The 13216-nt window shown below is 40.8% G+C and overlaps 1 protein-coding gene across 17 annotated transcripts in view; it reads right to left on the minus strand.

Moving 5' to 3' along the window:
- Nucleotides 1-13216, minus strand: part of BRIP1 (BRCA1 interacting helicase 1) — a 105109-nt gene that overhangs the window by 91378 nt on the left and 515 nt on the right. For 16 of the 17 annotated variants that reach the window (XM_064394231.1, XM_064394230.1, XM_064394229.1 and 13 more), the window contains exons 2-12: nt 12517-12644; nt 11811-11922; nt 11237-11431; nt 10848-10975; nt 10200-10337; nt 5045-5335; nt 4365-4586; nt 3874-4073; nt 965-1097; nt 273-424; nt 18-189 (exon numbers count right to left, since the gene is read on the minus strand). In XM_064394231.1, coding sequence (XP_064250301.1) covers nt 18-189; nt 273-424; nt 965-1097; nt 3874-4073; nt 4365-4586; nt 5045-5335; nt 10200-10337; nt 10848-10975; nt 11237-11431; nt 11811-11922; nt 12517-12609 — 1836 coding nt within the window. In that variant the 5' untranslated portion in view covers nt 12610-12644. The remainder of the gene's footprint in view (nt 1-17; nt 190-272; nt 425-964; nt 1098-3873; nt 4074-4364; nt 4587-5044; nt 5336-10199; nt 10338-10847; nt 10976-11236; nt 11432-11810; nt 11923-12516; nt 12645-13216) is intronic. The other variant, XM_064394228.1, reaches the window with a different exon arrangement.

Below are 13216 nucleotides of genomic sequence, written 5' to 3' on the forward strand. Positions count from 1 at the left end.
CTTCACACTCAGCTCACCACAGCAGGGTTCAAGCACCAAAAATTCAGCATGTGGACAAGGGTTTTCTGCCTTGAACTCTTTTTGTGCTTGGGCCTCGTGAAGAAGGAACTTGTATCTGCATCATCACGTTGGTCTTCAGTCATCCAGGTGTAAGTTTGTTGTAGAGCAACCCTGTAATCATCTGCAAACCTACACAGAGGGAGAAATATCTGTAAAAACTGCAATTAAGCAATGAAATTGTGAGCATTCGGCTGATAAATGTTAGAGCTGACCTGCTGTTCTCTTTGAAGAGACAGGAAAGGACCATGAACAGGCCTTTGAGCATGATCTGTGTTGCAGGGCTCACAATTGGCACCTCAATAATTTCCTCTCTCCCATGCATAGATACTTTTTCTTCTTTTTCCAGCACAGCAACAAGATGTTTCTGCAAGAGGCAAATTCCATATTAACAACATTCTAAGTATCTTCTCAAAAGCAAAATTAATAGAAGTACAAGACTGTCAGCTCAGTGCTTTAAAAGTTCATTTCAAATACCTATAAAGTCAGAGGGAAAGGGGCAAAGAAGGGCCAAGGGAAAGGGAACAATACTTTGAATTTTTAACAATGCTTTTAACATAAACTGGCTTACACAGAAAGGAGGGGTAAACTTGAAAATAGGGTAAAAACATTTCCACACTCAATAAAAATGCAGCTGGATGGAACAGGCAAAAATATCACTGGCTTAATGGTTCAATTCAAATAACTGTATGTGAGCAATTGTGTCCTTCCAAACACTGATTCTCCACAAATTCCAGAAGCTCAAGTGGATTACTCCTGGTTTTCATCAGGAATCATTTTTAGACAACTTTTCAGTACTGCAGTGAATGAAAAGACCTGTTTCCATTTAACTTATGTGCATTTTAAGATGTTTAACACCACCAATGCTATGCATGGTGGTGCTCATTTATACAGCACACAGCATTACCTGTAAAACAGGAAAATTAATCCCAGTTATTCCCATTTTGTACAAGAAGTTGAGCATTTCTTTGCCACTCCACACCTTACAGGCAGTTTCATAGGCTCTCTCCACCAGCTGCCCAGAGCTCTCCTGCAGCCAGCTGAAAGGCAGAAAAAGCAGAAATCAGTTCAGCATTGATTTTAGAGATTTAGAGACACTTTGCACGTACAAAGCAAACCTCAAAAATTGCACCAGACTTCTAAGATGATGATAAATGTTTTACTACATGTAAGGAGAGAGATTCTGCTTATCCTTTATGCCTGTTTTTCACTGTTGAACTCCCATGGAACTGCTTTGGATGCAGCTCATTGAAATGAGAAGAAAATTTCTTCCCACATGTTTATACTTTATATAACAGATAATAAAGAAAAGAAATTAAAATGTCATTTCCTCTTATGAGATGTCAGGCTCATTCAAGCAAGATTTCTGCTGCATATCTAAAGCCACTCATCACTACTCCAATTGCTGCAGGTTGCTTTATCATCCCTGTCAGCTGCTGACTTTCCAATTAGGAACAAATCCTGAGGCATGAAATGAACACTTTTCACATTTACACATGGAAGGCAAAGTGGGGCAATAAAGAGTGCCCATTTAAACCTACCCACAGGTACTGGCAACTGCTGCAACCTGAAGCAGAATTATCATTGTAATACAATGCAAAATGTGACTGACTGCTGAAAGCATGAGCTGAAGATGGAGATGATCTCCTTTGAGGCAGAGCTGGAGTTTTCTCTGAGTGAGCATGTCCTCCCTCAGCCCTGCAGTAGCACAAGCCCTTGTCTCTGGCTAGAAAAGCAGGCAGCTCCCTCTGTCCCAGGAAAGGCTGCAGCTGTCTGCTCCATCAAAAGGCAGGAGGCATCAAAAAGACAGCTGTCAGTGCTGCAACAGCTCCAAATGTTCACCTGCAAAACCAGTTCATCAGTAGTAGCTCAAGAGCAAGGCTCTGGGACTGTTTCACTTCTAGATTTCCTGCCCTGTCACCACAAATAATCTGATCCATGGAACAATTAAAATATAACTTCCCTTCTGCAGGTTAAATGCAGACAAAACCCCACCAATACTGCCACAACAATCACTTCTTTGACTAAAATTTGCTTATCTCATTAAGGAATAGTGATCACTAAGACTAAGGCCCCAATTCCTCAAATGTAACATCAAAAAGACCTGGAACTGAAATTAGGACAAGGCCCCTGTGACAGGAATTAAACAGATTTACAATGTGTAAAACACTTCAGGAAATTTAAAATGTTTCCCTGTTATGAACTTCAAACACCATCACATATTTTTGAAATAATAAATGCAAATACAAACTTAACACAATGGCCAAATATCACTAAAAGCACCCTAAACTCTCAAATAAATTCCATCTAACATTAAAGCATTTACTTGCAAAGCCTGTTAAATTATTTTTAGAGCTAAGCAGGAAGCATAAATAAAATTAGCTCGATTCCCAGAAAGGTTATCTCTGGTTTTGAAGTGAAAATTGCTGTATGCAGTATTTCCAGGAAAAGAATGAATGGATGTTGCACACATGCCTTCAATTCCAGGAAGAGTATTTGCTGCTTCCCTCACTACCAGAAAATTCCACTGTTGACACAGCATATTCCATTGACCAAAGTGATCAGCCCTGCTAAATGTGCATCCAGCAGAGCCTGCCAGCACACCTCCCCTGGCCCAGCTGCAAATTCCTGACAAAGGTCACTGCAGCACCCGTGGCACTAAGCCCATCCTTAAGTGCTTTCTGGAATGAGGGCCCAGGGTCTTTAGAAGTGAAATAAGATTTTTTTTCTAGCTCCCCATGCATTTGGCAAAGCCATGTCACTGTGCAGGTGCATTTTACCTCTCACTGGCTATTTACACCAAGTCTTCTGCTTTCCAGCAACTGCTTTTCATGCTGCTGGCAGATTTGCCAAGACAATCAACCTTAGTTTTCCTGATAAGGTTAAAAAGCTTGAGGCAATCAAATCTTCAGTCATGCTGTTCTTATCTTTTACTAAAGTTTAACATTTGAAATATCCAAGGTAGGAGAATTGGCTTCTGCCAAGCAGAAAAAGTCCCTTGTCTGTATGACAAAGCATTAACTCTGAGCAGAGAGTGAGGATGGCAGAGTGAACTCCTCCTGTGCTGTGCTGCACAGTCTGTTGCAGCAAAATGAAGATACTGCACACACTGAAGCAGAACTCAGTTAACTTCAAAGCAACTTGCAGCATTATCCACTTTCTTCTGCTGACTTTGATACTTCTACTTCACCCAAAAGACTTTGCCCTGGACCTCTTGTTTCTTCCTGGGCTTCTGTCCATTTGCTTTTGTTGCATCCCCCCTCATGATTTTCAAATTATGCTCAGCTCTTCCCCTCCCAGGAAGTTGTTTCCCAGGGAAAACAAAGGGCATGACTGATAAATTCACTTTTAACTATGAAGAATTCAGTTGATTCCAACCTGATTCCAAGAAGAGATTCCAAACCATTCCAAATGCTTTCTGTCCAAGGCTCTGAAAGCATTCTCTAAACATGAACTAATTAATTATTTGACAAAATAATGCTATTATTATTTGTCAAATAAGCAAGCATGTGAAATACAAAAATTCATCTTATGAAAATTTTCATGCTGGCTTTATAAACCAGGAGTCCAAAAAAGCCCCATAAAGAGCAGCACATCATTCAAGAGCACAAGACTTTTCAAAAGGGAACTTCAACGTTTCCATGTGAGACCAGACCCTGTGGATTCCTCAAATGAGCATAAATCAAACTGCATAATTGTAAGTAAACCTTTGTTGCATTTTATCTGATGTGACAGAGTAACTTACACCACCAAAGGCAATCTAAAGGTTATTTTAAAATACATTAATGGATATAAAGCAATAAAAAGTTGCCTTACTTGATCAAGGAGCAGCACACAGCTCGGAGGGGCTCGTGGTGCTTCTGCCTGATGCTGTTGCTGACCATGAAATCGAGCTCCTCTCGGGCAGCTCGGAGCTGGCTCTCAGTAACCCCGTAGCTCACGGACTCCCGAGCACAGTCCTCAATGTTGTGGGCTTCATCCAAAATGACTACTTGGTCTTTCAGGTTAATGTCCATCTAAAACAGAAAATTATTGTCTAGTGAAACAGAGTGAAAGACGTGAGAAACAGCAAGTAACAGCAGGCTGTTAAAAAATGGATATTCTGCAGCACAGTGCAAATGAAGCTTTTCAGGTTTTGAATCAATTTTTATAACCTAGAAATTATCCAAGGGGAAAAAAACCCCAGAGTTATTTTCTAGATAGTATTTTGGACATGAATGGGATCTCAGCTGACCATAGAAACATAACATTCAGTGGGTAATTTCTTTTTAACTTCAGCTCTTGCCACTTCTCACCAGTATACTCACACTGTCCCGGATCTGTGGGTCCAGGAGATAATTGTAGGGACAGAAGACGATGTCTGCCCCCACCATGAGCTCCCTGGCTGTAAAATAGGGGCAGGCACGGAGCTTCCTGCCCAGGCTCACCAGGTCCTCAATGTCCCAAGCCTGCTCCAGGCCAGGTGCAGACTGCAGGGCATGCTGCTCACTGAGCTTGTGAGCACCGTGGTAATAAGAGCAGGACCTGCCCTGAAAGCAAAGAAGTGCAGAGACTTAGAGGGGACAGGAAATCATGAGAACCAAGCAGGCTAAAATCTTTCAATGTTCCATGCATTTGGCTATTTCTCAGAAACATTTTTAATAGCTGCTCTTTATGCCAGACAATAACACCTCATGTCAAGTAACTCCATGTTTCTAAAATGTACATCAGTAAAGGACACTTTTTTCTTCTTCATTTATAAACCCAGAGATAATTTAACTTTTATTACAACGTTAACCTGGCAGTCATAAATCTTAGTCCTGTCATCATAAGTTTTTACAGTATAGGTACTGTGTATCAACATTTTCTAACAATTAATCTTTAATTTTAATGCTACCAGGTGGTATTTAACCAATATAATATAAAGAAGTAAAAAATGTTACTCATTCCAGCTGCTAAATCTGACTTTATTTACTGAATGCTCATTTTCTCAAATAAAATTACTCACATGTTTTCCTTCCAGCAATTCTACACACTTTTCATTCCTGTTGCTGCTGTTGGACACCACTGGATGGATGCAGGTGTAATCCCTGCTGGAAAGGATTGTCATGGGGACACAGGAATACGCTGTCCTCTTCAGCTCCCTGCTGATCTGGGTTATTTGCTTGTGTGTTCGTGTCCCAAAAAAAATTTTGGGAACACACAACCGATCTCCGTTTTCTTTCTTCTTCGTGCGACTGGGATCTTTATCAGGGTCCTTCCCAGAAGCACAGCAACACTCAGTGCAAGGGCCAGGAGGCTGCAAACCAAGACAGAAAAATGATGCACAACATCCCACTGTGAGATGAATGTGCTAAACCTGCTTATGGTCAGGAAAGTGCCCTCTGGGAGAGTGGGCTCAGTCACCAGGGCTGCCCATCAGGCTGCAACAAGTTCTAAAATGTTAAAGCACACATCCTTGTGCCTGGAAATTTCTAAAAGAAAACCTCCCACTGATCACAATTTTATCATAACCCCATCAGAAAGAATTGTGAATCCAGTGGAATATTTCCACACGTGAATAATGCAAATAAAGCTTCTCACATTGAAGTAGCTCAGGACACTCCTGTTACAGAGCAAGAGTCCAAAACCTTCAATGAAGAAAACTGGGAACAGACACTCAAATTAAAATAATTTTTTTTCCTAAAAGCAAGCAGAAGAACTGCAGACAGTTCAGGAGCTGTGTGCAGATAAAACAGACTACACCACACAGTCTCCATTAGAAACATGTTTGCTGTGCCATTGTGCCAAAGGCCATCGAGTAACCAGGAGAATAAAAGAAACACAGGGAATAATTCTAAACAGAACCTAATCCTGTAAAGTACTTGTTAAAAGCCATTTTTGTTCTTCCTGAGAAGCACGGCTGTCAGAACATTAAACACTGGAACAACTGACATGAAATTGTCATAATGAATCTAAAGAGGCACAGAGGAAACAAGGAACTCAAGTGTAACCATGTCCAAACACACCTCTCATGAAAAATAAAGAGTTCTTCCAGGGTCAGACAGTTTGTACCTGGGCTCCAGGTGGAGGGCAGGTAACAGCATGTAGCTGCCCACTGCAGCACTCCTCCCTCCCTTTAATTGCATCAGTAAGATTACCCATGATAAACAAATGCTAAGTCATGCTGTGTGTTACACCACAATTCTGGGGATCAAGCTGTCTTCAGCTTCCACTCCAAGGAAAAGCAAGTTCGTGTTACCCTCAGCCCCACTCAGCCTTGTCTGCCATTAAATATTACAATACATGATAGAAAGCATGTAAATGTAACCCTCTGGAGCTGCCACTCACTGGGATAAAAGGTTCACTGATGTGCCAAACAAACAGGCCTCAAAGCAGATAAAGTTACACCCATGCTGGAATTGTTACATTCCCCTCTCAGGTTGCCAGGAACAGCAGATTTCATTACCCTGTGCTGCCACATGAAATAGCCAGTTCCAAATATCCTGCCTTCTATATTGAATAATTACTTATTCACTGAAAGGATAAAAAGAAGAGTTATGAATGGGGCTCTTGTCACCAGGCAGGCAGGAAACAGCTGACATATGGTATATGTTACATACGTGCAGTGCCCAGCTCTGGGCTCACACTGAAAGCTACCTTGACATTTCTATCACTTAGATTCTGCTTTGCTCCTGGAAATAATGAAAACCACATTACCAAGCTAAAAATTAATTGGATTGAAGCAGTGACTGTGTAGGGTCTTTAAGAATATGTCTAGCTTTTAATTTTAATCCAAGTCAGATTGTGTTTTGAGAGGGAAAAACAATACACAGGGCACCAAGATGAGACTTTACCGCTAATATTTCATTGCTGTGCTAAGCCAAATAAAAATAATAGACCCATCAGGCAACTGTTTTGCCAGAGTTCTTAGAACAACAGGAAAATGCAGCTCAAATTAATATATAAAATCATGAATACAAGGTTCCCCTATGATGGGCTTAAAATACCAGATATTATTCTTTTCATAAAAAGGAAATAAAGTGTTCTTACGTGTGAGGTTTATAAATTACAGTATTTTACAGGTGGGCTTAAAAGTTTGGTTTAAGAGGTTTGGAATTGGTATAATACTGGCATTAAGAAGCACTTTAGCCATTATTCCAGTACTAAAATGTTACCTTTAACTTTGAAAAAAGTTTTATGTTCAAAAAACACTCCAACCCACAATACTGAGAAAGTTGTAAACTCAGGCTGATTTTATAGTAAGCAGTTAAGAAATAAAACTGCCTGCAGTAGTCACAGCATTTCTGAAAGCCACAGCCACCATTAGCCCCAAATACTTTAATAAATAAAACCTTTTTAGGAGGTCCTTCATAATGAAGAAAAACTTTAGAAAATTGGTTAAAACACAATTTAAAAGTTGAGTTCTTCATTTTCTTTCCACATTACTCCAGTGACTCAATATGCACTTGAATCCTTAAAATACATCTTTAAACTTTATTAAAGATAAACTATTTTAACTCTGTATTTCTCTAAAAACCAACTGTGGGTATCATATAGCAACACCTCACCTCTCCCATTCCTACAGCAGAAAGAAAGAAAACTCTCCATGAACAAGGGGTTTCCTTGGCAGTGCTCTCTCAAAGCACAAAGTTTTACACTCACACCACAGAGATACTGGTTAAGATGTAACAAAACTAGAAAATGTTTCAATTTATCTATGAAGGAATTAGGGGAGGCTGATTAGAAATAATTCATACTGAGACAACAGAATTGTATTTCATAATACCCTCTGGCTTCAGAACTAAACCTGTTTTCAGCTGATGGAATCTGCAAGAGGGATTTTCATTTGGAAGAGGGCAAAAAAGATCCTTCTGTACTTTCTGCAGCATTTAATCAGAAACACCCAGAACAGATGCCATTAGAGATCAGATATCAGCCTATATGGACCTTAGGCTAATGCAGCTTGTTTGTACTTCTGTCAGGGCTAGATAAACCAGCCTATCACATCAATATTTATATGGCAAAAACGTGGAAGCCCGATTAAAAAAGGAATAATCAAGTCCACCAGCCTGTACTGTGTGTAAAATAGAGCTAAACAAACACTGGGGCTGTGATCTTTGAAACACAAAGAGGTAAGAGGAGTTCTTCATATCTCCATCTACATTTCCCAGTTACAAAGCCACAGGAATGCTGCAGCAGTGAATGTCTCTTGTGTGAAATATCACACAAGCACAATCTAGGGAGATATCAGCAGTGACATTAGCAGAGCTTTTCAACTGCTCCTTTGGAAGCTCTCAGAAAGCCCAGTGTTCTGCTGCTGCTGCAGCCCCTTGTTTAAAGCACACAAAGCAGCTGTTTATCCTCCCCCAGTCACCAGCAGGTGAACCCGGTTCAATATTTATCACAGGCTTTCACAGATCACTGCTAACCAAGCAAACGTTTTAATTAAGCTGGAACTTGCTTCAAAGAGCTCATTCAAAACGTCAATCAGCAGCAAAAGGATCAGATACGGTGTCAGGTGAGAGCATGTAACACAAATCCACAACTTTCTTCATCCCATCGTGGTAAATTAGCCCATTCTGGAGTCCAGACCCTGATTGTAACAGGCTGCCAGTCCCCTGGAATGTGTAACAGAAGTCACCCAAACCCCATTGTGCAGGTTGTAAGCAATATGTTAAACTGCAATGGGCTAGCACATTAAGACAGATTCTTTTCACAGTTGTTTTTTGATACCCCAAGTGTTTGTTACACTACTCTCCATTTACTGTTTACTTTCTTTCCCTGCTAGAAATGGGGATTCCTTAACCCAGCTGCCCCAGTTTCTCAGGCCATATGCTGTGACAGAAGTAATCAAGAGAGTACCCTGAGGTTATAATTTCCCCTTTAAGCTCACACTGGAACTGCCCTCCCTTGCAGGAGTCAATACAGAGGGCCAGAGCTGCATTCCCAGGCTGGAGTGAGAGCACAGAGAACAGGTCTGGATGCTCAGGCACACAGCTGCAGGGGTTGTGATGCTGCAGTGCTGGGCAGCACCTCTCCTGCTCTTACAACCAACCCATTCTCCCTCTTGAGTGATAAGAAATTAAATCTGGTTTAAGCAGAGGACTGAGCACTGTAAAACACAGTTCTTCAAAGGCAGGCTTGCCTCAGTGCACAAGACAATGCTGTTATCACATTATTGTATCACCCTAACACACAGTCCACTTCCAAAAGAAGCTCTGTTGACTTCATTTCCTAAGCCACACTGGAGAAGCATTTTTATACTAACAGCCTGTGCTTCCTGTTGTAAAGTACTAATGAGAAATAAGGCTTTGCTTTCTGCAATTTTCTTGATACCACACAAGTTCTCAGTCTGCTAAAGGAAAAGCTCATCACAGCAAAATAATACCTTATTCTTTCATCCTCAAAAAGAAACTTAAACAGAAATTACCCCCCTTCTTAGGTTACTTCTTTCTGAAGATGTAGCAAACAGTAGACTGTTTAGTTTTCAATTTTCTTCTAGACAAGAAAGCTCTACAAGTTTCAAATCAAATTTTTCATGTACCCACACCAAAGTACCAGAGGAAATTTTACGATCAGGAAGAAGGAGAGTTCTTTTTATTTGAAAATGAATAGCACACTCTGGTGGCCTTTGGGTTTCAAACTACCAATTGAAACTCAGTGGCACAGAGCATTTCAAATCTTACTCAAAAATCTACAGAGCTCTCCAAAACTAATAAAAACTACCTCCCATCAAATGGGGAGGTACAGATTCATTTCTGTTAAGAAAATATTTAGCTCCCAGTATCTTACAGTAATTCTACAGCTTTTGGTTTCCTTTGGGGTTACTACATCACAATTGGCCTCTCACACTCAGCCCTACTGCCTCACATTCCCTCTCCTACTGCTTTTGCCTAACAAATATTTATGTAAAATCTATTTTCAAACAGTAAGAAATGCAGAAAATGCCTAACAAAGCTGCAGAAACAGGTGCAATCTGTATCTTAACTCCTGATGTGATACTTCCACTACAGAAAGTGGAAATAAAAACCAAAACACTGAGGAACCTGTGCATTAGCTGCAATGTTTGCTCAAACTGCATTAAGCTGCATTTCATGCATAACCCCTTCACATAAAACATTGTGCTTAAATTGTTCTTGAACTAACACTCCTGGTGTAAAAGACATTACTGAATTACTCACTGTTTGGGGAGAAAAAGTAGTGGTTTTGATGCTTTTTTCAGAGTGAACAGTCAGCTCGCCATTTTTCCTCTGATGATAAACTTCCAAAGCATCAACCAGCTGCACTCCTTTTGCACAGCAGTGACGTTTTCTAAGCTGCTGGGGAAAGAAACAGTGTAAAAATGCACTGGGCAGAGGGATGTGCTCACACTGGCAGTCCTGGCTTGGTTTCAGCTGAGTCTGGTTTAGTAACTGGGCATCAAGACTTTAACCAAGTCGAAGCCACACAAAAGTCATTGAGGAATGCTATAAAGTTTTAATTATAAAAGAATCTGTAGTTATTGCTGAGCTTTTCTGCTTTCCTTTCCTACTGTTATAAAACTTACAGAAACCCTAACACCATCAACTGGGAATAAATATATTTTGGGGATATTACTTGTCTAAATGTGAAAGATTTTAGGACAGGGCATAATGAACAATTTAGTGCACAATTTAGTGCAAAGGAGTACTCGTTACTCCTTTGTACCAAGCAACAATAAAAATGAACAAAACCCTGTCACTCTAGACTGTGACTGGGATGTGATTCACTTATTTCCCACACCCTCCTCTGTAACATTAACTGGCATTTGAGATTTGGCTGAGCTACACCCAGGTTATGGCACTGCTCACCTGCTGCTCTGTTTCTAGGGGACGAATCCTCTTCCTGTCTACTTGAAAATCATCGTTCTCACTGTCATGAAGAGATAACTTCTTTTTGGCAGACAGCTTTGAAGCTAGTGTTTCATTTTCCTTACATTCTGTAATTAACAAGATAAAATGATGTCCATTACTAGGGAGGCATTAAATAAGGGCAACATTTTAAAATGTAACTACTACAGAATAGTAACTGCTAGAATTACTATAAATGTATATGGTGTAGGAGAGTGTCAGACATTTCTAGACACATTAAGCACTGAACTGATTTCATGCAGGGCAGAACCATGGCTGCTATTATGATGGTAAAAAAAAATCCCTGGTTTGAAAGCAGCAGAATCTGAGCTGCCCACAGATGAAGTTACCTGTGTTTGCCAGTGGGCTCCCAGGTTTTCTGGGAGCTCCTGTGTCAGGATGATTGGCAGAACAAGCAGCACTGGGAGTCCCACTCGGTGCAGCCTGGCTGCTCCTGGGCTGGCAGTGACACTTGCAGTGACACGCCGGGGATGGCTCTGCCTTCCTGCCCTCCTTGTCACACGACGAGGCTGGCCCTGGTTTCTCTGGGGGACAAAGTCATTGTCTGTCATTAACACCACTCCAGACTCAGCACAAGAGCCAGGGGTGCACACCAGTGAAGATGAAAGCTCAGTGCCAGTCGAGCTGAACAAGCTGTGGGCACCCTCTGAAGAAGTGCAGGGCACACAAAGGAAACACCTCCCTCCTCCCACTCAATCCACACCACCACCAGGATTTTCTTCAAAGATCCACCAGCCACATTCCCTCATGGGACCTAAACCCAGCTTAGCACTACTGCTCCATGCTGCCATCAAGGCAAGGTGCCCAGTGCTGACCCACACCTGAAACCAAATGTTTAAAGGTGATGACAATTAATTATTTTATATTTTGTAATAAAGGTTGTGCAGACATGAAGACACTTACCATACAAAGCCTGCTGCCATGACAATGCAGAACAAAGTAAAGCCAAGCTTTTGCCACTTCCTGTGGGGCTCTCCAGCAAACAGTGCTGCCTGTTATTCAAGCCTTTCACAATCTTTAAGGAGGATAAAAGAAACAGAATTAACAGAAAACAAAGCAGATGTGTTTAGCTGATCTTAGCAATAGCATCCTAATGTCCAGCCTAAACTTTCCCTGGCACATCTTAAGGCTGTGCTCTCTAGTTCTGTGACTGGTGAAAACTTTTAAAAAATGTTTACAAATATTACAAATATATTACAAATATAAATGCAAAAATTCATTTAGAAAAGTCCCCCAAAAAATGAAAACTTCTTGAAATATTACCATACATATTTAGTCTGTTCAAACAATGTATTTCCCCCCTAAAATCTTGAACATTTGTACACAACTGTAATTGCAGCACACCTAGATAAACAACCACATAATTACACCACCAGGAATTTGTTTTTTGGCATAAACGCTCCCAAATCCCAACTGCACATTCCCTAATCAAGGCCCAGGTACTGCACAGCTCAGAGAACACTGAGTGGTTACCACTGAACTTCCCAACATGCTGCAAGCTCTGAGTGTAACGTGGCAGCTTTCTAGGTGCTGGCAGAGATTCTGGAGCTCCAAATATTGGAAAGCACAAGGTCTCAGGCTGGGAAATGGCAGCAGGAGCTCCACTCACAGCGTTCATCATGGCGAGCTGGGAGGGGTAGGCCTTGCAGGGGAAGAGGATCTTCACCCCCCCAATGGTGTACTCTGCCCCTTCAGAAGGCATTGCCAGCTCTCCTCCTCTTTGCTTCAGGGTTAAAACTGCAATTAAATCACAGCGTTAGCAACCCAGGGCTAACAAACAATAAATAAATAAAAACACCTCGAGCTGCACACAGCAGTTCAGATTCTGTTAGTCAGACTGGAGATGGAACCCAAATCCACGCAGGAAAAATATTTTAGAATATAAAGTAACTAAAACCAGCCAGTTTTAAACTATAAAGGTCCATCAGCTTGAATGCAAGAAGTCATAAACTACAAACACACAGCAGCTTGTACATTTTATAACAACAAAAAATAAATCTGGACAGTGACTTTAAAGTAAGATGCTTAAAAACATCTTTCTTCCACAAATAATAATTAGTCAGGGGAAAGGAGTATCACTCAATTTACTATTCTGTGTTTATTACCTTGAATAGCTCAGGATAATAAAAGACAGACAATTTCCCTGTGCTTAAAAGGTGAAATTATTGAACCAAAAATATTGAAGAGGCATAAATGGCTTAAAGTGACAATATTTTTTAACAACACAGGGGTTTTTGTTTCTCATTTTTCAACACAGATAAAGACAGCAACTTTAAACTGGCAGATTCTCTAGGATAAATGAACTCATC

This window comes from Passer domesticus, chromosome 19 (assembly GCF_036417665.1).
Source record: "Passer domesticus isolate bPasDom1 chromosome 19, bPasDom1.hap1, whole genome shotgun sequence".
Lineage (NCBI taxonomy): Eukaryota > Metazoa > Chordata > Aves > Passeriformes > Passeridae > Passer > Passer domesticus.